Here is a 26291-nt window from a genome sequence, read left to right on the forward strand (position 1 = left end):
AAATAGAGAAGACCATTGACTTTGGCCCATTGATTCTCCGGTCGCCGGACAGACGCGGCAGGAGAATCCCGCCCTAGGATTCAATGGCAGGAGTGCGAGTGTTGAACCACAGTTATCAGATTGCACTCAATGAGGCCAACAATATTCATTTTAATGATCTTCCAGAATGAGCACAAGTTCTGGCAGGATCTGATAGCCTGGGCCACAACCACAGGGTCACATTTCTGGGAGGCATTAATTGAGGCCCAGCATTAGATCGATGCAAATGAGCCTCACTGACAGGGGTGATGGTCTTTCTTCTGTTTTTCCTCACACACATCGGCAAACCACCAAAGGCCTGCTACCTGATTTGTCGTTTTCACCTGGATCTGCAAAATAGACCACGGACTGGTGCGTGGTGCGGACTATTAAAATTGGTCTTGGCACATGAGCCAGTGCTTCTCCTCAGTAGCTACCCCTGCTTACAGTACGTGTAACAGGCTGAGTGAGAATTGGATCAGGCTCCACTGTTAGGCCTGCCCAGTCAAATAAGCTCCTGACTGTTGAGACCTGGGCCAAAGAACTGCTGCTTGAGGAAGAAGTTGAATCATGACTGATGCGCATAGAATCATGATGTGGAGATGCCGGCGTTGGACTGGGGTGGGCACAGTAAGAAGTCTTACAACACCAGGTTAAAGCCCAACAGGTTTGCTTGGAATCCCTAGCTTTCGGAGCGTAGTTCCTTCATCAGGTGACTCACTGCGCTCTGAAAGCTAGGGATTCCAAACAAGCCTGTTGGACTTCAATCTGGTGTTGTAAGACTTCTTACTGTGCCCACATAGAATCAGGAAGAGACAGAACCAGCTGAATAGGAGGTGTCAAACTGAGCACTTTCATTCATTCACTCATTCTACTCTTACCATTTCTTACAGAAAAATAACTTTATTTTCAAATATACAGCACTTTGAGATATAAATAGCATTTAACAAATGTAAGTCCACCATGTACAAAAATGTAGCGATACAACATATACAAATAGGACTATGAAACTGACTTTTTTGTTTAAATTATCAGCAGTATAAAAATCAATGTGGCTTATAGCATTAGGGGGTCATTGCAGTTGAAGCTGCAGCTTGCGCACAATGTCTGGATGTGGGCTTTGCAAAAGATGAAAAGTACGAATGCAACGTGAGACCTCTTAGTCCATGAACGTCACAGCCAAAGCTCAGGGTGTCTCTTCTCATGATGAAGTACTAAACAAGCCCAGCAGAGTAAACAAAGTAACTGTTCAGCAGGAATAATCTTTCACGGCATACAGCAGCTGCAACCCGTTCCAGGATGGCATCCAGCAAAACGTCAATCATGGACCAGGAAGGTTAGGCTTCAAAGTCACTTGAACACGCTGTAGCATATCTCCAAAGATCACTGCGGCAATGTTAAGAGTGCAAACTGAAAAAAATTGAACAGGGAAAAAAAATGTTTTACGGGCGATATGAAATAAACCTCTAGTCAAGCGCGCAAAAACAATTTAAGAACAAGAAAAAACCAATTTGATCCAATGAAATTGTTATCAGCTCATCTACTGGCTTTACCCTTCAGCCTCAAGAAACATACTGAACTATTACATCGAACCATTCATGTAATTTGGCTCACTGGCATTCATAATAAATAATTTGCAAGTTTTACACTTCCTTTGTCAGAAAGAAGTTCCACCTAATTTTTCTTCTGATTCCCAATGTTGATTGTATATTCTGATATTTAATCTTTCTCCACTGCCACTGAAACTATAAATTATAGAGATTTGTTGTTATGAAGAGGTTTGGCTTTTAAGTTGTGTTACATCTCTTATCTCACCCACCAGGCACGATAATATTCTCCAGTTAAGTGGAAAATGTGAACTGTTTCTTCTGGTTTTGAGTTTAGCTCTGGACATCATGGCTCCATTCAGTGAGCCCGTTGCACCTGGCGCGGATCCGGGCGCAATGGGTGAATCTCATGCGAGCCCCAAATCGGTCTCCGTGACGGGCGCAAAAACTCACTCACGTGAATCACTCGCCTTGATCTGCCCGGCACGATCTGCATCTCACCCTCTCCAGATCTGAATACTTAAATGAGCCTCCCGGATTCATCCGGCTCCCGGGACTCAATGGCCGCGCCTAGGATACCTCGCCAGCGCGCCTTTTCGTACTGGACCGCACAAACATGGACCAGTCGTAATGACACCTGGGGGGTTCGCCAAGGCCATTGTAGCCCACTGGTTGGTCAGGGACAGGGCAGGGTGGAACCCTGCCACTCCCCTAGCACCTAGGCACCTTTGCACTGCCAACCTGGCATCCAGGCAGTGCCACCCTGGCATTGCCAGGATGTCTGGTGGCACTGCCAGGGTGCCAGGAACACAGCTAGGGTGGCATACTGGCAGTGCCAGGGGTCAGGCCTGGGTGGACCTTGCCAGGTAGAAGGGGTTGAGAGAGGGTTCCCGGGGTCCTCCCCAAGGTTGGGGGGTAAGAGGGTGTCAAAAGAGCATGGTAAGCCTGTAAGGTGGGGAAAGGTCGGGGCAGCTTCCCAAAATGAAGCTCCGCTCTGTGAGGAGACTTTCCTGCTTCCACCACCTGCGGCCTTGGCGGGGACAAACTGCCCCAAACCAAAGGAAAGGGCAAAGAGCCGCTGAATAGCATGATATTTCTCAGCCCTGCAGCCGCCAGCACTCAGCTAAACACACATTCAGTGGACTTTAACTTGAGTCCGCTGAATCACACCTCACATCTCAGCAAGGATGTACTGGCCTTGGAGAGGGCGCAGCATGAATTTATCAATATGATACCAGCATTTAATGAATCAGGTTTCCAGTCTTCGCAGTACTTTGCATAATCTTGGTTCGCATTCCCGAGAGTTCAGCACGTTGAGGGTGATCTAACTGTGCCTTTTAAAATAAAGGAATTTGACAGAGCCCGTGCAAAAAATGTTTTCCTCAGGTAGAAAGCCAATGATAAGAGGGCAAAATCTTAAAATTAGAGCCAGACCATTTGAGAGTAAAATCAGGAAGCATTTTTTCACACACAATGTGAGCGAAATGTGGAGTAATATTCCGTAAGGGGATCTGGATGGTGGGAAAATTGACATTTTTAGGTCTGTGATTGACAGGCTTTTATTACGTAAAGATATCAAGAAGGATCAAAAGTGGAAAAATTCAGTTGAGGTGCAGATCAGCCCTGGTTTAAGTTATCCCTGAATAGCCTACTCCTGTTGCTACGGCCTGGATTTTATGGAGATGTTGGGGGTCTTTCCTGCTCTCTGGTGAGCCTTTGAGAGACTCATGTTGACTGCTCTGGAGAGGCTCATTAGTATTAAATGCCACACAGGCACTCCCATACCAGCCTTCCCGAACAGACGCCGGAATGTGGCGACTAGGGACTTCTCACAGTAACTTCATTTGAAGCCTACTTGTGGCAATAAGCGATTTTCATTTCATTTTCATTCATTTTAAGTGGCCAGCAGTGGGCCTTCCCAAGATCAAGGACCCCAGAGGCAGAAGTCCTGCCTGTAGAGAGCTGCTGGTCCTCGAGAAGGAATATCATGGTGGATGGTTCCATCATCAAACTGGCCTTTTGAAGGACAATAAAAACTTCTGGAAATTCTCAGCAGGTTGGACAGCTACAGTGGAGAGAAACAGAGTTAAAAATGTTTCCCATTGATGACCCTCCATCAGAACTGTTCATCAAACTGATGTTAATTCTGTTTCTCTCCACAGATACTGTGGAGTATTTCCTGCAATTTGTTTTTATTTCAGATTTTCAGCAGTTGCAATATATTGAGCATCAGGTACGCAGACTGGATGGTGAAGTTTATCCAGGAAAAAACTGTTCTGGAACACCACGCGCAAAACTCGCAGTGCCTGTTTGCAACAGATGGTGACCAACTAGAGTTCTGCTCACTTACTCCACTAACATTATGGACAGCATGCTGAATATAAATCAAAGTTGAACCTTAACGACCCTTGCATATTGTGCCCATATTAGAGCACTGATAACACTTGCCATCCCTGTTTTGGGGGTAACGTACACCGGTCATCACTGTGCACATGCAACCAGGGTGAAGCCATATTCAAAATGCTTGCAGTCATGTATACTGAGCTTTGAATTACATGTTTCACATTATTAAGATGCAGGGCATGAGGGAAACAATTTACAACTTGCCTTCACCGACAAACACATCCTGAAATGTGAACAAAGATGTTAACAGTGAAATGATGCTCAGTACCTTGTCTTGTTTTTGATTGGCCAGCCATCCAGGCATTTGGTGAACATCATTTCACTTCCCGGTGACATTTTCATGGCTGAGCGATTGGTGGCACAAAAAGTATATCTGGGAATAAAAGCAGCTTGAATTTAATATAAAGTATTCTTTTCCTCCGCCCTGCCTTTTACTCTGATCAGCTAATTCCCTCTCTCAAGCTTCCTTCTCTCTAACTGAAGACTGCAGTGTTTACCCAGCACGAAGTGTGGGTAAATATTCCAAGGCCCTGTCTAGGAAGCCAGTGTTAATCCGCCAATAGGTCAGCAAGTGGCACAATTGAGTTACATTATGGGCTCTTTTTATTGGGTGAATTAAATGTTCATCAATGATTGTGGTGGAGAATGGAAAACTTTGCCACCTTGGCTGCATGCTGTCAGTATGGAGCACGCTCAGATCAGAACCACGGTTGTGTCTCAACAACAGCTCAGTCTGAGGAGAACATCTCCATCGTGCCAGTGTGATCTTTTATACACCAATCATCCTTTTTTGTTGGTGCCAAACAAAGAGCCTCTACCCTCTGAGGGACGAGGTTGATGTTGCCCAAACTGATTTCACATAAGACCCTGACAACCAGAAGACAGAGGAACATTTCATCTTATTCTGTCGAGGTGGATATGAACCCAAAAAAACATAAACAAGATTCTAATGCCAGCATAGAGAGGAAATTGAACATTTTGATGCAATTCAGACACTACTTGCATCAAAATTGTGAAAAGAGATGAAATGAAATGAAATGAAAATGAAATGAAAATGAAATGAAAATGAAAATGAAAATCGTGACAATAAGCGATTTTCATTTTCATTTCATTTCATTTCATCTCTTTTCACAATTTTAAATTGGTTTGCTGTGATTATTTATATCAAAAATCCAATAATTATTGTAACCCCTTCAGCATGACAAATGCAAAATGTGGCAAGTGTTCACTGAGAATCAGATTATTTCACATTAATGGAAGAGTCAGACCATGTAACCCACAATTAGCTTAAGATGGTAAGTACCGTGTTCAAGTTGATCTGGAACTTAAAGCCATTAAATCCAATCGCCAGAAGTCCCCAAAGTCAGAATTTAATTGTTATTTGGTAAAAGAGGTCTGCAGATTAGAAGAAACTTGTAAATTTCTGGTTGTAGGTCAGGAAAGGGAGTGCAATGACTGCCTTTATTTCTCTTTTTTATTTGTTTTTGACGCTTCAAATTATGAGGTGTAAAATTGTGTTAGTTACTGCCAAAACTTTTAAAACATACAGTTGACTCCCTTGATAGTGGAAGGAAAAATGCCTTTGTCACATCCCAGGTTGAAATAAACGGTAAACTACCTCTAGCTTCTTATTTGACCCAGAGCTAATCTGCCAATCGTCTTCAATGGGAAAGGTGACCAATCCATGGCTTACAGGGGAAATTAGGGATACTGTTCTTATTGTGTGCAGTTTTGGTCTTTTCATCTGAGGAAGGATGTTCTTGCTCTCAAGGGAGTGCAGTAAAGGTTTACCAGACTGATTCCTGGGGTGGACTTATGGGGGGCAATTGAGTCAGTTTGGATTGTATTCGCTGGAGTTCAGAAGAACGAGGGGGGGTCTCATAGAAACCTATAAAATTCTATCAGGACTAGACAGGGTAGGTGCAAGAAGGATTTTCCCTATGGTGAGGTGTCCAGCACCAGAGTTCATAGTCTGAGAATACAGGGTAGACCATTTAGGTCAGAGATGAGGAGAAATTTCTTCATCCAAAGAGTGGTGAGCCTGTGGAATTCATTACCACGGGAAGTAGTTGAGGCCAAATTGTGTATGTTTTCAAGAAGCAGGTAGATATAGCACTTTGGGTGAAGGGGATCAAAGCTTATGGGGGGAAGGCAGGATTAGGCTATTCAGTTGGATGATCAGCCTTGATCATAATGAATAGCGGAGCAGGCTCGAAGGGCTGAATGGTTTCTTCCTGCTCTTTTCTATGTTTCTACGTTTTAACAGAAAGACTGCATTTCTACCTCCATGAATTAGACCATTCCAGCCCCTGTCCCAGTCCAATGTGACGCTGAAAACCCATTCATGCTTTCGTCACCCGTCAACTCAACTATTCCAATTCTCCTCCAGCTGCTTCTCACCCTCCAGTCTGTTAACCTCAACCCATCCAGAGCAATTCTGTCCATATTCCACTCACTCTCGACTGTGACCTACATTGGCTCCTGGCTTCCCAGCACCTCGAGTCTGATTTTCTCAGTTACAAATTTAAACTTTTGTCCTGCCTGTTTCTGCAACCGCTTCCAGACAGGGAATGCACTTGGTGGCGAAGGCACAGACTTTTTGGCTTCAGTTTAGTTGGAGGAATTTACAACTCATTTACAGCACAGGCATTCTGACAGCACACAGGAAATGGTACGGTTGACTAATGTGGCAGTGCATTAGAACTGGGAGTCAGAAGAGTCCATTTGGGAGCTGACTTTCTATCTGTGGATCAAGTTGACAAGGAGCAGCATGCAGATCGATCCTTGGAGAATTACCACGGTGATGTGTTAGGGATAGGGAGAGAGACCATCACCAAAGATGGTTAACAATCGGATGTTTACGATTAGATAGATAAGAGTAAAACTAAGTGAGTGCGGTTCCACCAAGCTGAACACCAGAGGAACAGCCCTGGAGGAGGATGGGAATATCCCACTCGCAGAAGTAGAGAATCCGAGAAGGATCAGGAGGGACAATGCAACACGATCAGAATCAAGAGAATTTCAGCCATAACTTTAGTCATGACTGCATTATTGCTGTGGGAGGGGCAGAAACTTAACTGGAGGGATTTAAACAGAGTTGTGGGAGATCTCGGATCTGACTGAAGAAAAACACATTCAAAGACTTTGGAAGGGAAGCAGAGATTAGAGATGGGTGATAATTAGTAAGGGCTGAGGGGTTGAGGTTGTTTTTTTTTAAGGAGTATTTATGTTCCAGATTATTATCAAGTTACCAATCCAGTGAGTGTAGTGAAAGCAAAGTTTACCCTGATTGGTTGTGAATCCATGACTGTGATTGTGTGGCATCTAAGTAAATGCTTAGAACAAATTTACAAAAGATATAACTATCTGTTAAATGGTGGTGTGAGGGTTGGTCGACCTTAAAAACTCTAAGGGTAAACACATGTTGAGGAAGAAGGTTGCAGGAAGATATAGACGGGTTGATCAAATGAGCAGATCAGTGGTAGATGGAATTTCCCTGAAAAGTGTGAGGTGATAGACTTTGGAAGGAATAACAAGGGAGTACTCAATGAATGGCAGGACACTAGGAAGCTCAGGAGAATGGAGGGATCTTGGGGTTATAAGAGCAGGGAGGTTATATTGGAGCTCTACAGGACTTTGGTTGCACCACAGCTGGAGTACTGTGTGCAGTTCTGGTCCTCTCACTATCGGAACGATGTGATTGCAGAAGGTTGCAGAGGAGATTCGCCGCAATGTTGCCTGGGTTGGAGCATTTGAGCTATGAGGAGAGACTGGATAGTCTCATGGTGTTTTCTTTGGAACAGAGAAGGCTGAGGGGGGAACATGATTGAGGTGTATAAGATTATGATTGGTATGGACAGGGTGGATAGGAGGCAGCTATAGTTGAAGGGTTAATAACAAGAGGGCATAACTTTAAGGTGAGGGGCAGGAGGTTTAGAGGGGATTTGAGAGTGGTGGGAGCCTGGAATGCACTGCTTGAGAGGGTAGAGATGGGAAACCTCACAACCTTTAAAAAATACTTGGATGAGCGCTTGAAATGTCATAAAATTCAAGGCTTTCGGCCAAGTGCTGGAGAGTGGGATTAGTGTAGATTTAGTGTAGTTTTATCAGTGCAGACTCAATGGGCCAAAGGGCCTCCTCTGTACTGCATGATTCTATGCAGCAAGCAGGAAATAAAGCTTTAAATCTGCACAGGAGGAATTTCATAGGCTGGATTTGATTGGAGTAAAGATTTGTGTAAAACCTGGAAGCTTGTGATCTGTTAATGGGAAAGGTGCAATCCTCCCATTCTTACCCCCAGAGTTTCTTGTAGAGTGAGTTAAACTAATCTGTCAAATAAAGAATGAAACTTTCTTCCGTCAGGAAAAAGATACCAAAGTTTGAGGTCACGTACCAACCGACTCAAGAACAGCTTCTTCCCTGCTGCCATCAGACTTTTGAATGGACCTACCTCGTATTAAGTTGATCTTTTCTCTACACCTTGCTATAACTGTAACATTATATTCTGTAGTCTCTCCTTCCTTCCCTATGTACGGTATGCATTGTTTGTACAGCATGCAAGAAACAATACTTTTCACTGTATACTAATTCATGTGACAATAATAAATCAAATCAAATCAGAATTGAGAAGGCATCCTCAGAGGAGAATGTCATGTTGTAAATTAATTTGTTCTGCACAGTTCTCACAAAAGCAGCATCAGCCAAGGGCTTTTATACGTAAAAATCAAGGTGAAAAATCAAGGGGGTGATTTTGTTCCAGAGACTTGTGACGTTAATGAGTCTCTGGGTAGCCAAGATTTGTCTTAAACCCAAATGCCAGTTCACACTTAACACAAGACACCATCTTGATAGGAGTTGAAGTTTCTAATACAACCGGCCGCCCAGAGGATTGTGAAGCAGCTTTAAGAAGCTTAAATTTCCTGCTTGCACTCATTGCTGAGGCTCCACAGCTGTTTGGTGGATAGTCTTTGACCAAACACCCTCACCAACAGTGACCAACTGATTGGGTGCTGAGGGCTTTGAGCACAACTCAAAGGTATGTCACCTTTTACTGTTCGCTTGCTGCCACAGGTTTGAAGAGGACTTCTGCAATGTGTTGGGAAAGGACTAAATCGCTGGCTTTGAAAGCAGACCAAAGCAGACCAGCAGCACGGTTCAATTCCCGTACCAGCCTCCCTGAACAGGCGCCGGAATGTGGCGACTAGGAGCTTTTCACAGTAACTTCATTTGAAGCCTACTTGTGACAATAAGCGATTTTCATTTCATTTCAAGACATGAACAAGATTCTATCAACTGTTATTTTGGAAATGCTCTGTGATCTTCACCTAAAAACAGTAAGTGCTGTGCTATTCTACCTTATACGAGTCAGCACATGAAAGGAAGGGTTAAGTCACCAATATTTTTCTACCTTTCTTCTTGCTCTGGAAGAAGGAGGACATGAGGCGAGGCAGAGCAGCAGGAAAAAAGGTAGACGAAGATGATGTGGACCCCCCCCCCCCCCCCCCCCCCCCCCACCAGCACCACCACACCCCACCACCACCACCACTACTTCCTACTCCCACGCAGGTACTGGACATCCCACAACCTCTAGGTCTCCTGCCATTCAGCCCCTGAACCATCCTGAAACACAGTGCTGTGTGCTTCAGTGGAAATGAGTGCAAGGAGCACATGCATACTGCTTCATGAGAATGGCGTTTAATCAGTGCATGCGTGATAAACCTACAGGTACCTGTATTAGCACGTATGATAATCAGTAACTCGGCTCAAAACTGCTAAAACTAGATTTTTAAACAGGCGTGTGTCACTAGCACAGCACCGAGCACCGCTGCCAATTGCTGATTCCAATTCAGTGAGAATGTGGAAGGGAGCAAGCCCAAGTAGGAAAGCTTATCTGTATCTTAAGAGGAACAAGAGAGAGATTAACAGAGGCGCAATAAGATTATAAATAAAAATTAAAGAGGTCAGAAAGAACTGGGAACAAATCCACTCAGTCAAGAAAAACAGCATAGCAAAATTGTGGCAGGGAGGATTCAAATTGCAAACAACAAAAAGGTGTTACAGTAACGTTTTTATCTGCCTTCCTGTAACTAAGTACATTATGTACCGCAACTCGCAGAATGTGAATGAAACCAAGGTCTTGTATTGTTACAGGAGCTCCAAGGCCATGGTGACAATAGGTTTGGATCACAGTGTATTAAGATCAGGCTAAGCCTCCTGTAGGAACAGCGCCTTTCATAAACTTGAGTTGGGAAACTAACACAAAGCAAATATATAAATCTTTCTGTTTCTTCATGTTCAAGAGTATTTAATAGACAGAAATTAACAAATAAATCCAGAAGCGGCTACTCCACAAAATTCTGCCTATCAGATGAACTCAAGTACCATGGGGCCAAAAATAAAAATCAGTAGTTCTCCCAGCACACGTCCTTTGGAACTCTGGTAAGAGCAGGGCGGAAAGGGTCTAAATTTAAATCCAGATCCCAGCTTCATGTGGAAGTTTCCTTCTTGGTTCTTGGAAGCAGAAGGTGCACCTGTTCCAAACAAGACCATTAGTTCAGGAGGCAGCTGGGACAGTGTAGGGGGTTCCCTACATTGGGAATTCCCAGATTTTCATTCCTCAGAAGATTACATCTGGTCAGAACACTGACTAACCAAGCGATAGAAGTGGGCCCCACTTGGGCACCTAGATAGGATCATTCCCAGGATCCATGGAAAAAGGTCATCTTCACCCCCGCCAAAACAATTTATCTAATTAATAAACTAATTAAATACATCAACACCATCAAGTTGGGCCAGACAGTCCAATGTCTTAGAATTGGCGGGTGCCCCAGACTGCCCCTTAGTGATACAGACACACACTAGTGCATAAGGGCCAATGTCCCTTTAAATTTAAATTATGGGAGGGGTATAATGGCAGCCAGTCCAATATCATCCCTGTTCACACGAGCATCAAATGTTAAAATTGCCCAGGTAAGTCCAGACTTACTTCTTCTGCATTTCTCCAGACTTCACTCGAATCTTCCTTATTTCCAGCTCTTTAAAGTCTTCTGTTTCATTAGAACTTGACCCATACCACAGACGTTTGAACCACAGTGACCAGGATGACGAGGACCCCTCCCATATCAGTTTGATCCCCAGCAAGTCTCCAATGTCATCCTCCAAGTAGACAAGGAAGGAATTTGTCCTGTTTGCAGCAACTTGCTCAGGCCTGGAAAAGAACTAAAATTAGATACCTCAAAGCATATTTCCAAACTTCACTGATTGTCACTGATTGTGCTTCTCACAAACATTGATTTGATAGTGATGGCCCCAAAAATCTGATGCACCATAGGAAATGTGTGGCAGAAGGTTTCAAAATTAATCTGGGACCTGGATTCTGCTGCCGGGGTTGGGGGAGTGGTTAAACGTTCCTCACTTCATAGGAACATAGAATTTACAGTGCAGAAAGAGGCCATTCGGCCCATCGGGTCTGCACCGGCCCTTGGAAAGAGCACCCCACTTAAGCCCACACCTCCATCCTATCCCCATAACCCAGTAACCCCAGCTCACCTTTTTGGACACTGAGAGCAATTTAGCATGGCCAATCCACCTAACCTGCACATCTTTGGACTGTTGGAGGAAACTGGAGCACCCGGAGGAAACCCACGCAGACACAGGGAGAACATGCAGACTCCGCACCGGCAGTGACCCAAGCCGGGAATCGAATCTGGGACTCTGGAGCTGTGAAGCAACAGTGCTAACCACTGTGCTACCGTGACGCCCATAGTGCCTGGGTTCTGCTGGGTGGCTGATACATGAGAGAAAGCAGGTTTATTGGCGCCTGGTGGGGTCCAGACCTGAGTGGCAGTTGGGCCCACAGAGAATTCAGCCTTCCATCCAGCCTGCCTGACCTCCTTCATGATGAGGTTGATAAATCCTTACAAAACTTGAGACCAGACTGAACTGTCACTTACTCACTGAGTAACTAGCCACTGTCACTTCTCTCAAACCTCTTGCCCAAGTGTGGGTCGAGCTGTACCTATCAACGCACATCAATTGGAAACAAACCTTCCCCTGCCATGAGATGCTGGCTTAGTGCCAAAGGTGCCCAGTGGGCCACCTCTATATTGGTGAGACATTATATCCAATAAGAAAAGGGATTGAGCTAGGCAAGGTTCTGTATAACGTTACTTCAAAGCATTTACCCACTGAGCATCAAGGCTCTATTTCAATGATATCCTCAGAAACACCAGGCCCTGCCTTGCTCATCGCTGGCTACCCACAGAGTGTGTTAAAGGTGCTGTTAATGCAACTTCTAAGATCCTATAATCAATGGCCCAGAGCCTAAACGTTTACTATTATCATCAATAAAAGCAGATTGTTTTAATTTTTAAAACTAGTCAAACCTTTGGCATATAGTTGCGCAAACTCTAAATGGGTCCTACTTATCCTTCAGCCTTTTACTCAGTTGGTAGCACTCCCACCTATGAACCAAGAGGTTGTGGTTTCAAGACTCACACTAAGACTTCAGCACTAAATCTAGGTTGGCATTTCAGTGCAGTACTGAGGGAATGCTGCACTGCCAGAGGGGCTGTCCTTCAGAGGGGATGTTAAACTGAGATTGTGTCTGCCCTCACAGGTGGACATAAGAGTGCCCACTACTTTGGAAAGAAGGGGAATTCTCCCTGGTATCCCTCAATCACTATCACTAAACCAGATTATCTGATCACTATCGCCTTGCTGTGTACAAATTTCTGCTATATTTTCAAAAGTGACTGGACTTCAAAAGTACTTTATTGGTTTTAAAGTGCTTTGTGACTACCTGGGGTCATGAAAAGATGTATAGAAATGCAAGTTATTTTATTCACAAGTCTCAAGCTAGTCCCTGAAAACTATCATGCTCCAGTTAACTGATGGTGTTTGACATACGGCAGGGAAAGCAGTCACATACACAGTTAATAGCTCTACCATTCTAAAATTTAAATGCTTCCGCAGAAGCAAAAAAACCAAATTGAAATAAGAATTTAAGTAAGAAACGTAGCAACAGGCATTTTAGGGCAGATTTTAAACGTGCCAAACAGAAGCTGGGCAGGTGGGCGGCTAAAATGACCACAACAAATTTTCACCTTCCACACCTCCCACCATCAATGCCCAACATTTCAACCTGCTTTTCCTCTCATACTCCCACGAAGCACACAGAAATTGCCCTTACTTCCAACGCACATTACAAATACACACTCCAGAAATGACAGCTCACCACCTCTCTATCGGCTTTCAAAGACATGCACATTAGTATAGAAATACAGAATCCCTACAGAACAGAAATGTAGAAGTATCGAATCCCTACAGTATAGAATCCCTACAATACACAAGTATAGAAGTATAGAATCCCTATAGTATAGAAGTATAGAATCCCTACAGTATAGAAGAATAGAACCCCTACAGTACACAAGTATAGAATCCCTACAATACACAAGTACAGAATCCCAACAGTACACAAGTATAGAATCCTTACAGTACACAAGTATAGAAGTATAGAATCCCTACAGTACACAAGTATAGAATCCCTACAATACACAAGTATAGAAGTATAGAATCCCTACAGTACACAAGTATAGAATCCCTACAGTACACAAGTATAGAATCCCTATAGTATAGAAGTATAGAATCCCTACAGTATAGAATAGAATCCCTACAGTACACAAGTATAGAATCCCTACAATACACAAGTACAGAATCCCAACAGTACACAAGTATAGAATCCTTACAGTACAGAAGCATAGAATCCCTACAGTACAGAAGTATAGAAGTATAGAATCCCTACAGTATAGAAGTATAGAATCCCTACAGTATAGAAGTATAGAATCCCAACAGTGCAGATGTATAGAAGTATAGAATCCCTACAGTATAGAAGTATAGAATCCCAACAGTGCAGAAGTATAGAATCCCTACAGTATGAAGTATAGAATCCCTACAGTATAGAAGTATAGAATCCCTACACTATAGAAGTATAGAATCCCTACAGTACAGAGGTATAGATGTATAACATAGAACATAGAGTGCAGAAGGAGGCCATTCGGCACATCGAGTCTGTACCGACCCAATTAACCAACTTCACTTCCACCCTATCCCCGTAACCCAATAACCCCTCCAAAACCTTTTTGGTCACTAAGGTCAATTTATCATGGCCAATCCACCTAACCTGCATGCTTTTGGACTGTGGGAGGAAACCGGAGCAACCGGAGGAAACCCACGCAGACACAGGGAGAATGTGCAGACTCCGCACAGACAATGACCCAGCAGGGAATCGAACCTAGGACCCTGGCACTGTGAAGCCACAGTGCTAGTCACTTGTGCTACCGTGCTGCCCAATAGAATAGAAGTATAGAATCCCTACAGTACAGATATATTACGTACATTTCGATACTGGCCTTCTTGCTGTCTCCACTGGTCCCATACAAGTTAACATACAACTTGGGGTTCCAATCTTGTATTTCCTCTGAACTGAACAAGTGTATTTTTAACTGGTAATGAAAGACTGTAAAAGAAGTATAAAATATATTTTAGTCCATAGAAGATAAGAAGATACATTTTCAAAGCCCCTATCTGATTCAGTTCTGGCGTTGGAGCCTGGAATAAAAGTTCGAAAACTCTTTGTGGTTATTTTGTGATTGTTTTTCCCTTTACAGCATGGATCCCAGCTGTTCAAAGTCAACAAGTACAAAAAACTGGGATTGTTATATGCGCAGGGGAGGCGGTGGCGTAGTGATATTGTCACTGGACTAGTAAACCAGTGACCCAGAGTAATACTTATAATAATTTTATAATAATCGCTTATTGTCACAAGTAGGCTTCAATGAAGTTACTGTGAAAAGACCCTAGTCGCCACATTCCGGCACCTGTTCAAGGAGGCTGGTACGGGAATTGAACCCACACTGCTGGTCTTGTTCTGCATTACAAGCCAGCTGTTTAGCCCACTGTGGGGATCCAGGTTCAAATCCCGCCACTGCAGATGGTGAAATTTGAATTCAGTAAAAATCTGGAATTAAAAGTCTAATGATGACCATGAAGCCAATGTCTATTGTTGTAAAATCCCATCTGGTTCACTAATGCCCTTTAGGGAAGGAAATCTGCCATCCTTACCTGGTCTGGCCTACATTTGACTCCAGATACACAGCAACATGGTTGACTCTTAACTGCCCCCTCAAGGGCAGTTAGCGATGGGCAATAAATGCTGGCACAGGCTGCAACGCCCACGTCCCATGAACAAATTTTTTAAAAACTTGGAGTGGTAGGTCTTGGGTTGTGACTCTATTAACACAAAGTGAATTTCTAATCTCAGACTTCCCACTACGGGACGCAACAACAACAGTTTTGATGTTTCGTAGAATTACCTGCTATTCAGTTTTGCACTAAATGGATGGTTTTTTGTAGGAAGTGCCTTGAAACATTTTAGATTTCGCATAAATATCTCACATATGAGTCATTTCCAGATAGAGCACTTTAAAATGTTTTTTTTATGGTAGTTTAGACAGATATCGACTCTGCCACGACACCAATCTATTCTGTTACTCACCTTTAAAGGGCATATCTGCTCTTGTCTTCAGGTACATCCTGCTGCTACGTTTACTTCTGATTTTATTAATGTTGTAGCCCAGTTTGTTGCAACGATTCCTCCGACAGCTGAGGCACATCCCCTTTTCGAATGTCTTAGTGTCGGGGCATCGGTACATCAGGCTCTGTTTATCCTGGTTCAGGATGGAGTCGACAAAGAGGTGCACTGATCGCTCATGTTCACAATAAACAACATCGCCAATAGCTGCCAATAGAAATAAGGAAATTATTCTAACATTCAACAATCTCATCACGTTCCCCTCATCCCTCCTGAAGGAACTGACAGAGAGCTTAGCTCCGGTTCCACAGGTGCTGGCTGTCTTCCCGCACTCACCAATTGTTCAACAGTAACCTAGGAAGTGGGTGTCAGAGCCTATTCAAATATGGAGGGCATCACAGATAATAGCATTTATACCGAAGGTTTAGACAAGGTTTCCACAAACAACTAGGAATGGGCATTAAATTATCCCTACTTTACTGACGCCCATTTTAGTGACGCTGATACCCTTTAAAAGTCAGTGGAAATGAGCAACAAAGCAACATAGGAACAGGAGTAGGCCATTCAACCTCTTGAGCCTGCCCTGCCATTTAATGAGATCATGGCTGATGTGGCCTAACTCCATTAACCTGTCTTGGGCCCATTTCCCTTAATATCAGTTCTCTTCAGAGTCTTGGAAACTTCAACTAAACCTCACTAGGATCTTACAGTTGGGATCGGTGTCCTTAAAGCAGAAAAGACGGGGTGGCATGACCATAGAATCATAGTATCATAGAATTTACAGTGCAGAAGGAGACCATTCAGCCCATCGAATCGGCACCGGTCCTTAGAAAGAGCACCGTACCCAAGCCCACACCCCAACCCATCCCCGTAACCCAGCAACCCCACCCAACCTATTTTTGGACACTAAGGGCAATTTAGCATGGCCAATCCACCTAACCTGCACATCTTTGGACTGTGGGAGGAAACCGGAGCACCCGGAGGAAACACCCGGAGGAAACCCACGCTGACACAGGGAGAACGTGCAGACTCCGCACAGACAGTGACCCAAGCCGGGAATCGAACCTGGGACCCTGGAGCAGCGAAGCAGCTGTGTTAACCACTGTGCTACCGTGCTGCCCTACCCTATGATTGCACAGTGGTTAGCACTGCTGACTCACAGTACCAGGAACCGGGGTTCAATTCCAGCCTTGGGTGACTGTCAGTGTGGAGTTTGCACTTTGTAATCATAGAATCATAGAATCCCTACAGTGCAGAAGGAGGCAATTCGGCCCATGAGTCTGCACGGACCCATCGAAAGAGCACCCTATGTGTCCAATCTCTTGCCCTATTCCTGTAACCCCACCCTAAGGGGCAATTTAGCATGGCCAATCCACCTAATCTGCACATTTTTGGACTGTGGGTGGAAACAGGAACACCCGGAGGAACCCACGCAGACATGGGGAGAACGTGAAAACTCCACACAGACAGTCACTGGAGGTCGAAATTGAGGTATGGGGCGGGGCAGTAGGCCTGGGTAGGATGCTCTTTCAGAGGGTTGGTGCAGACTCGATGGGCTGAATGGCCTCCTTTTGCACTGTTGAGATTCTATGATTCTTTGAAAAGACTCAAGCAAATATTAGAGCCCCATTCAAGTCTAATTAAACTTTCAATGTTTTGAGGAGCAGGCAAAATTGACCCAAAGCAGCTGATGGGCTCAGATGTCAAGACACAGAACTAAAAAAATTAGAAGGTTTTGAGTAAATTAAAATTTGGTGGAATGTTTTTACACATAGAATGATAGTTTTGTGTAATAAGTTAAGAGTAAAGTCAACTGATGTGGAATATAAGTGAATTCAAGAAACAAGTGATTGGACTCTGTGGGAAGAAGGGAATCCAGGATAATGTGAGATGGTGGATGTGGGAGAAGAAAAGAGTTGACCTTTGAAAATGGGATAGGCTTCCTTGGTTTAGAGACCGTTTCCTGCTTCTAAAAGTTCCACTATATCCTGACTGTTGCTTAATTTGAGATCAGCCAGATTGAAAAGCAAACTTGGGACCACAGGAAGTAGGAGCAGATGTAGACAATTTGGCCCTTCGAGTCTGCTCCACCATTAAATCAGATCATGGCGCATGTGTCTTGCAAATATTTTTGTAGACATCCATGGCATTACTTGCAATTAAGTCAGGTCATAGGTTGGTTTCAAATGTAGGCCAAGTATTAATAATAAGAGGAGAGCACGGTGGTGCAGTGGTTAGCACTGCTGCCTCACGGTGCCGAGGACCCAGGTTCGATCCTGGCCCCAGGTCACTGTCCATGTGGAGTTTGCACATTCTCCCCGTGTCTGTGTGCGTCTCACCCCACAACCCAAAAAGATGTGCAGTGTAGGTGGATTGGCCACGCTAAATTGCCCCTTAATTGGAAAAAAATTAGAATTAGGTATTCTAAATTATTTTTTTAAAATAAATAAATCATAAGTCTCAGTGAAAAGCAATAGAGCTTCGCTGTTCATCAGGGGTAAAACAGGCAATGATTTTACTGACTTATCCATCAGGCAAACAACATTCTTCATGAACACAAATTGCAATTAACAAACAGTTTCAGGATGGAGGGATCAAAATAATAAAATAAGTACTTACTTCCATAGGCTAAGGCATTGAAGACATCATGAAGGCCGCATCCAGGCTGGAAACTGCCACCATTTGGATATACATCAATATGACCAACAGGCTGTTCAATGCCAATGCTAACTCCCAGAGTACCATATGCAAACGTGTGTAGCACGTCTACAAAATCTGCATCATCAGGGGAAAGTCGATTATCAGGGGCAGTCCCTTCAAACAATGGACCAGCTGGATCTAAACCTGGAAAATAAATGATTTTATTAATTGCATAAGTGCCTCCTCTGTTCCACAGAATTCCATGTATTCACTGTTTTCTGGCCCTCCTATGCTGTATGGAGATAGCCCACTTTTGTTACTAAGAAGTGGTAGTGATTTTCCTCACTTCCTGTCCTGAAAAAGGGGACTCATTTGGGGTACCAACCATGACCTCCCTCGGGTGACTGAAGCCGCCTGAATGGGAGCAGGACCAGGTAGAATGCTCTTCCAGAGGGCCCGTGTTGACTTGATGGGCCAAATGGCCTCCTTCTCATCGATTATCATCGAATTTACAGTGCAGAAGGAGGCCATTTGGCCCATCGAGTCTGCACCGGCTCTTTGAAAGAGCACCCTACCCAAGGTCACACCCTATCCCCATAACCCAGTAACCCCACCCAACACTAAGGGCAATTTTGGACACTAAGGACAATTTATCATGGCCAATCCACCTAACCTGCACATCTTTTGACTGTGGGGGGAAACCGGAGCACCCGGAGGAAACCCACGCACACACGGGGAGGATGTGCAGACTCCGCACAGACAGTGACCCAAGCCGGAATCGAACCTGCGACCCTGGAGCTGTGAAGCAATTGTGCTATCCACAATGCTACCGTTCTGCACGTTAAAGATTCTGTGATTCACATTATTCAATGATGACAGCTATCACAAACAAGCCTGAGTCTATTCTCATCTAAAATTCGCATGTTACCCTCCTAGAATCTCTTCCAAGCAATCAAGAGTTGGAGCATTAGCTAATTTTCCCTGTTGCTTATTTGTGTGTAATATTCGAATGCATGCCCTGGCTGAGATAGAATCATAGAATTATGAACATTTACAGCACAGAAGGTGGCAATTCAGTCTATTAAGTCTGCTCTTTAAAGCTCTGAAGAAAAATTATGTGGACTCAAAACATTAACTATTTTCTCTCTTCATAGATGTTGCCAGACCTGCTGTGTTTTTGCAGCATTTTCCATTCTTGTTTCAGATTCCAGCATTTGCAGTATTTTGCTTTGATTCTATTAAATCTGCGTTTGTTGCCTTCTAGTTTAACTGATCCCTCCTCCCTAGTCTCTCCCTATAGCCTTGTATTTTGTTCTGCTTCAAATGTTTGACATTGAGGTAAAGTCCTTGCCTCAATTAATCCATCCACAACAATTCTCCTCATAAAGAAATCCCTTGGTAATTATATTAAATTGCTGGGCCATTATCATTGACTCCCCAACCAAATGAAAGTATTTCACAATTCAATACCTCAAAACTCCTTCAGTTAATATAGTTCAGACATATTCTAAGTACCATTTCCTGCATTGATTTTTTTTTGCGATGAGCGCCAGGAGGCAAGCCATCTCAATTTTCACCCCATCCCATTCTCAGAAGAAGGGGCTCACTCTCACTTTATATCTCCTGTGGGATCAACTGGCAGACTGCTATGAACTCACCACAGTAAAGTCAACAGTGTACTGTGCCTTGGTCAAATTGGTGTCCAATACTTATACACTTAATACACATCGTCACAAGTTCAACCCATCTCCATCAATTCATACCTGTTATTCGTCCAATTTTATTTTGTGTGGCTTTTCCTGCAAATCCCGCAACATGTGCTCCCAAGCTGTAGCCAATCATATGCACTTTCTGGAGCGGTATATCAGTCACCTTCTGCAGTTGGAGAAGGTTTTAAAATATGTAATTAGACAATTGTCTTTTCACAGTAACAACTGATAAAAAAAGTGAGCTGATCATTTAGTACTACTGGTCATGTTCCTAAAAGGGAAAATAAATATCTAACCTGGTAGGACAGTGAATTCTGTTGCGGACTTAATGTACTGCTCCACTGAAAGATAGGTCCAAAAAGCCCTTATCCTGCAGGAGCTTAAGATGTGTCTTTGGACTGACTGACACTGCTGTCCAGTTGTTATAATGGGCCAGAATAGTGTTTCAGTTCTTAGCCTTATGTAGCTAACCATAATGCTGCTTTTCATTATAAACCAGGCTGCCACTCCAGAGCATTCTGCCTATTTGAATCTTGGGATTTGGCAACTCTGCTAGATGGAGGAGGTCTTGTGGCGCAGTGGGTAGCATCCCTGCCTCTGAGCCAGAAGCTCCGGGTTCAAGTCCCACCCCAGGGTTTGATGGCCAAGGAAGGTGCGTTCATAATATGGCCAAACAGGTTGAGTGTATCAACCTGCAAATCCTTCCAACACATCAATGGCTGGTTATAAGACTCCTGGTCAGCCATGCTTGATGTGGAGTGATGCCCCTCATGTTGTACGCTCCTGGCGACAGACTAGCAACCTGTTCTGGAAATTACTAGCTTTGGGAGTGGCTGAAAGTCTGCCTCATTGCGGTGCAGGAAGAGATTTGCATTGGGACATGCTATTTCTGTGGGTGAAGATGGATCAGTTTAATCCTTTCATCCAACTGCAATAATCAATTGAATCTGCTGCAATTTTACCTGCTGCCAGTTGTTTGCAGGGTGGCATTGGCAGGTTGCATGGAAAGAAGCCCACATCCATGATTATCTGGCCTTCAACCTTACAGAAGTCACACAGAGATTAGTGGCTGTTAAATATCAGCCTGGTTCAACTCTGTGTCCCAGGTTGGTGGATTCATGTCCCACTCCAAGACTTGCCCTCCTAATGAAGGCTGACGATATAGTGCAGCACTGAGGAAGGACTGCATTGTTCCAGATGAGAGATGTTTAGCCAGTGTCCCCCTGTGCATGTGAATGTTAGATTCCATGGCACTCTCTGCAGGGGAGTTTGCCTCATGCTCTGACCAACTCTTATTCTTCATCTATCACCACAAATACATTGCTGCTTGTAACCCTTGCTGCGCATAGATTGGCTGCTGCATTTTCTGATGTCATTCCAGTGACTTCATTTGAAAACTAAATACTGTAAATTGCTGCAAAGTGTAATAAATATTAAATGCTGTAAAGTGCTTTGGCATATCCCAAGGGAATGAAAGATGCTACGTAAATGAAAGTTCTTTAAGAATCAAAATGTTAACATGCAACATTGGAAACAATTATTCCTTCACGAACATAAGGTTTTCTTTTGAGTCCAGAATTTTTGCTTTAATCCACATGAAGGATCATCATTAAAGAACATTTCCAGTTCTTGCTTCAGGGGCAAGCATTCCATTCTGCCTCTCAAATAAAAGCAAAATACCGCAGATGCTGGAAATCTGAAATAAAAACAGAAAATGCTGGAAAAACTCAACAGGCCTGGCAGCATCTGTGGAGAGAGAAGCAGATGTTGATGTTTTAAGTCCAATAGGACTCTTCTTAAAAACTTAACGGGTTTAGAAGAAGAATCATATTTGAGTTGAAATGGTAACTGTTTCTCGCTCCACAGGTTCTGCCAGACCTGTTGAGTTTTCCCAGCATTTTCTGTCTTTATTACACTCTGCCTCTTTTGCTTCAGGATAGAATATCACTACATAAGTGATATTCCCATTATTCGCACCAGTCAGCCTTACGGCCTCGCTAAGTAAAGCTAAGTTTAATGCCATGGACTTGAACGGGTCGAAATCCCAGGAACGGTGATATATTTCCAAGTCATGATGCTGAGTGGCTTGGAGGGGAACTTGCAGGTGGTGCTGTTCCCATGTGCCTACTGTCCTACATGGTGGCGGTTGTGGGTATGGAAAGTGCAGGCCAAAGAGCTTTGGTGAGCTCCTTCTCTAATCTTCCCAGATTCCAATTGGGTTGGCTTTAAAATTACTGATCATATTCAGCAATAAGACAAGTGTTTGGATAATTTATTTCATTTGCTGATATCGCAAAAGACATTAAGACGGTTGTGGTCACAACCTACTCTTAGGCATTGATGATAACACTGCAACAGAATGCATTCAGAGTCAGCCGGGCCTGTAATGCAATACTCTCATCTCTGAATCAAAGGGCTGTGTTCAAATCCCACTCCACAACTGGAAGGCATGCTCAAACCAAACATCTTTTGTTGAAGTACACCTTTTCAAATGACAGCAGAGAGAGAACAGGAGGCCAAAAAGGTGGAAGTCAGAGAGAGCAGGGGCATAGAAAGAGCTGGAGCCCAGAGAGAGCTGGAGCCCAGAGAGAGCTGGAGCCCAGAGAGAGCTGGAGCCCAGAGAGAGCAGGAGCTCAGAGAGAGCAGGAGCTCAGAGAGTGCTGGAGCCCAGAGGGAGCAGGTGCCCAGAGAGAGCTGGAGCCCAGAGAGAGCAGGAGCCCAGAGAGAGCAGGAGCCCAGAGAGAGCAGGTGCCCAGAGAGAGCTGGAGCCCAGAGAGAGCAGGAGCCCAGAGCGAGCAGGAGCCCAGAGAGAACAGGTGCCCAACGAGAGCTGGAGCCCAGAGAGAGCTGGAGCCCAGAGAGAGCAGGAGCCCAGAGAGAGCAGGAGCCCAGAGAGAGCAGGAGCCCAGAGAGAGCTGGAGCCCAGAGAGAGCTGGAGCCCAAAGAGAGCTGGAACCCAGAGAGAGCTGGAGCCCAGAGAGAGCTGGAGCCCAGAGAGAGCAGGAGCCCAGAGAGAGCAGGAGCCCAGAGAGGGCAGGAGCCCAGAGAGGGCAGGAGCCCAGAGAGGGCAGGAGCCCAGAGAGGGCAGGAGCCCAGAGAGGGCAGGAGCCCAGAGAGGGCAGGTGCCCAGAGAGAGCTGGAGCCCAGAGAGAGCAGGAGCCCAAAGATAGCAGAAGCCCAGAGGGAGCAGGAGCCTGGATAGAGCAGGAACTCAGAGAGTGCTGGAGCCTGGAGAGAGGGGAAAATGGGGTGCAAATTATCTCTCCGGCTGCCAGTCACTAGCGTATGCTTAACCACGGTATCCTGGGCAGTTGCCCATCTGTCTCATGGATCCCCTCTTCACGGTCTCTGCTGATCACTAGGGATCTGCAAATTCCTGTTTGAGATCCACTAATCTAGACCATAATCCACAGTGTTTCGAGACTGATGCACCATCAGATGTGCGATGTTTCAAATGAGGAGCTTAATCAGAGCCCTGATCAGATAGAAATGAATAGTGTGGCACTATATAAACTTCAAAACAAGGGAGCACATTTGGACAAGCCCCAATGCAGTTTTGTAAAGGGGTTGCCAACTAGTTCATTCCGCTAACATTTTCCCTTTTATGTTTTTCTTCTCCAAATAGTTAACTAATTTCCTTTAAACGCTATTATCAATTCTGGGCTGGATTCTCCAGTCACCCAACCGCGTGTTTCTCGGTGGTGCGCTGTTCGCTGGCGGTGGGATTCTACACTCCCAACGCTTGCCAATGGGATTTCCCATTGAAGCCACTCCATGCAGCCGGTAAACTCACGGGTGGGGATTGACTACCAGCAGGAAAAGTGAATTGCAATGGCTGGACAATTCTGGCCTCTGTATCTGACATTGTTTCAGATGGGGCATTCCATATCCCAACAATTTTCCACATAAAAATAAATCTCATTAATCCTTGCTTTCATTATTTTGGTGACTGTGGTAAATTTATGCCCTCTAATTATAGATGGACTTTCATCATTTCCTACATTACGCATCATGTTTATCCAAGGCTATAAAGCACGTTGAGGCATCCTAAGGTCAGGAAAGATGATTTTTAAATGTAAGTTCTTTATTTATATATCTTATTAAAACTCATCAACTTTGTATATCTCGGGGCAGCACAGTGGTGCAGTGGTTAGCACTGCTGCCTCACGGCGCCGAGGACCCAGGTTCGGGTCCCGGCCCCAGGAAGTTTGCACATTCTCCCCGTGTCTGCGTGGGTCTCACCCGCATAACCAAAAGATGTGCAGGCTAGGTGAATTGGCCATGCTAAATTGTCTCTTAATTGGAAAAAAGGAATTGGGTACTCTAAATTTATATTTTAAAAACTTTGTACATCCCAATCAGGCTTTGCCTTAGCCTTCTCTGCTTTTATAAAACAGCTGTATATTTTCTCGGATCTTCTCATCCCAGCACAGTCACATAGAACAGAAAATATCAGGTTCAATTTCTGGTCAACCTCAGTAAACTAGTTTAGAGAGGTCAGAAATACAAAAAAAGAAAGTCAACCATGGTTTCAGATCCCGGTTGATCTGCAATGACCTGTGCGCACACCAGGTTATAAAGAAAATCTCGCTCATCTGTGATGGCTCATCCATAGGCCATTAGCCTGCCACTTCTCAATTTCTCGCACTTAAACATTTCTCACACTGCCAGGGCTTAGGAAAACAAATTAGCACTTTTCCTGTATCCCAGGTCACTCCTCAAGGTCTGCACCGCCTTTTCAGATTTGATTTGAACACATTTTTGCTGGACATTAGCCTTCTCAATATGCCTTACAGCAGTGTGCATCTAGTTGACATCAGCACATTGGAAACTGTATCAATTCTAGCCGTGCAAGCAACAGCAATGATAATCAACTTTAAAAAGATAACTTTGATCAAGGATGTACATACAGAAGGGTTCTGCTGTATAGTGCATTATATAATTTATAATTTACCTGTAGCCAGTCAACTAACATAGCAACCTCTCTTCCAACCACCTCGGAGTTGTTGGCAGCAACTGTGTAAAGCTGGTGTGCACGTTCTAGCCAGTTAACCACAATGATGTTTGCGTGTACTTCTTGTTTTTTAAGGGCTTTAACCATACCGCTCATCCAAGATTCCATCAGCCCAGTTGTCTACAAAGAAAGATAATCATTAAAGAAAGTCACTCCTTTAGCTTCACTGATAGGCGCCACTTTACTGTGAAGTCTCAATAGGTACAAGATGTTATTAGACTCATTGCTTTTTAATTCTTGCGTAAAGTCCTGCCCGGGGTTAATAGGCTTTAGCTCTCCCTCAATAATTGACTACAAACTTCCAAAAGCCTCCAAGAGACAACCTCATTCTGATCTGCTGACCACTATTTCTTGCAATATTAATTGGTCATTGGTGGCTGGACAGCTTGCAGTTTATAATGAGCTTTCTGTAGCAAGTATATCACAACATATAAACTGTAACTAACAAGCTCGGGAACCAAGAACCAGTGGCCGTGTTGAAGCACATCAGCACCTTGCATTTACATAGTGAAATTTGGATAGTAAAATGTCCCAAGGTACTTCAGAGGAGCACTATCAAACAAATTATGAGAACGAACCCCATCAGGATATATAGGAACAGGTGACAAAAATGTGCTCAAAGAGGCTGGTTCAGCGAATGTCAAGAGAGGAGAGAAAGGTAGTGAGGTGGAGAGGTTTACGGAGGAAATTCCAGAGCTGGGGGCCCCAAGGCCCCACTGATGGTGAAGCGATTGAAATCAGGGTTGCTAAACAAGGAGTGCAGGGATCACAAAGGATTGTAGGGTGGAGCAGATTGCAGATAGGTTGGGTGAGGCAAAGGAGTGCTGCACTGTTGAATGTGCCTTCTGGTTAAACTGGGGCCTACCTGCTGTTGATGTAAAAGATCCCATGGTATCAGTCAAAGAAGAGCAGAGTGTATTCCCTCGTGTATCAAAGTTTGGGATATTCCGAGCTGGTGCTATATAAAAGGAAGATCCCAGATTTGCCTACACTTTAGTTTGGTGATTTGGGCAGGAATTGGGATCACACAATTCATTACAAAGTTCCCGAGCTATGTTTAGTTTGGGGTGAGGAGGGCTGCGGCAAATGCCCACTCCCACTTGTGAAACAATACCCTCGTTTTAAACATACATGTCAATGTCGGACTTTTAAGTCTTTTCATTTTAACAGGATCAAAGTTTGTAAAACAAAATCAAGCCATCCGGAACATGTTTTTGAAAACCTATCCTATTCCAACAACTTTAGGAATCATGTTTTTATTTTTGCTAAAAATGTTAATTATTGAGATACTCTATATCAATGCCCTTGTTTTAAAATGGCTGCTCCCCAGACTTAGCAGAAAATGGGTCAATAAAACCAGATTTTGGAAT

At 44.1% G+C, this 26291-nt stretch overlaps 1 protein-coding gene across 1 annotated transcript in view; it reads right to left on the reverse strand.

The window, feature by feature from the left end:
* Window positions 1-901: 901 nt before the first annotated feature.
* LOC140409189 (endothelial lipase-like) overlaps window positions 902-26291 on the reverse strand; it is a 38795-nt gene continuing 13405 nt past the window's right edge. Inside the window, exons 3-10 of the mRNA XM_072497427.1 lie at window positions 24862-25041; window positions 19962-20073; window positions 18178-18402; window positions 15523-15765; window positions 14364-14484; window positions 10954-11175; window positions 4237-4341; window positions 902-1428 (exon numbers count right to left, since the gene is read on the reverse strand). Of these exons, the coding sequence (XP_072353528.1) occupies window positions 1416-1428; window positions 4237-4341; window positions 10954-11175; window positions 14364-14484; window positions 15523-15765; window positions 18178-18402; window positions 19962-20073; window positions 24862-25041 (1221 nt within the window). The 3' untranslated portion in view covers window positions 902-1415. The remainder of the gene's footprint in view (window positions 1429-4236; window positions 4342-10953; window positions 11176-14363; window positions 14485-15522; window positions 15766-18177; window positions 18403-19961; window positions 20074-24861; window positions 25042-26291) is intronic.

Source organism: Scyliorhinus torazame, chromosome 3, assembly GCF_047496885.1.
Source record: "Scyliorhinus torazame isolate Kashiwa2021f chromosome 3, sScyTor2.1, whole genome shotgun sequence".
Classification (NCBI taxonomy): Eukaryota; Metazoa; Chordata; class Chondrichthyes; order Carcharhiniformes; family Scyliorhinidae; genus Scyliorhinus; species Scyliorhinus torazame.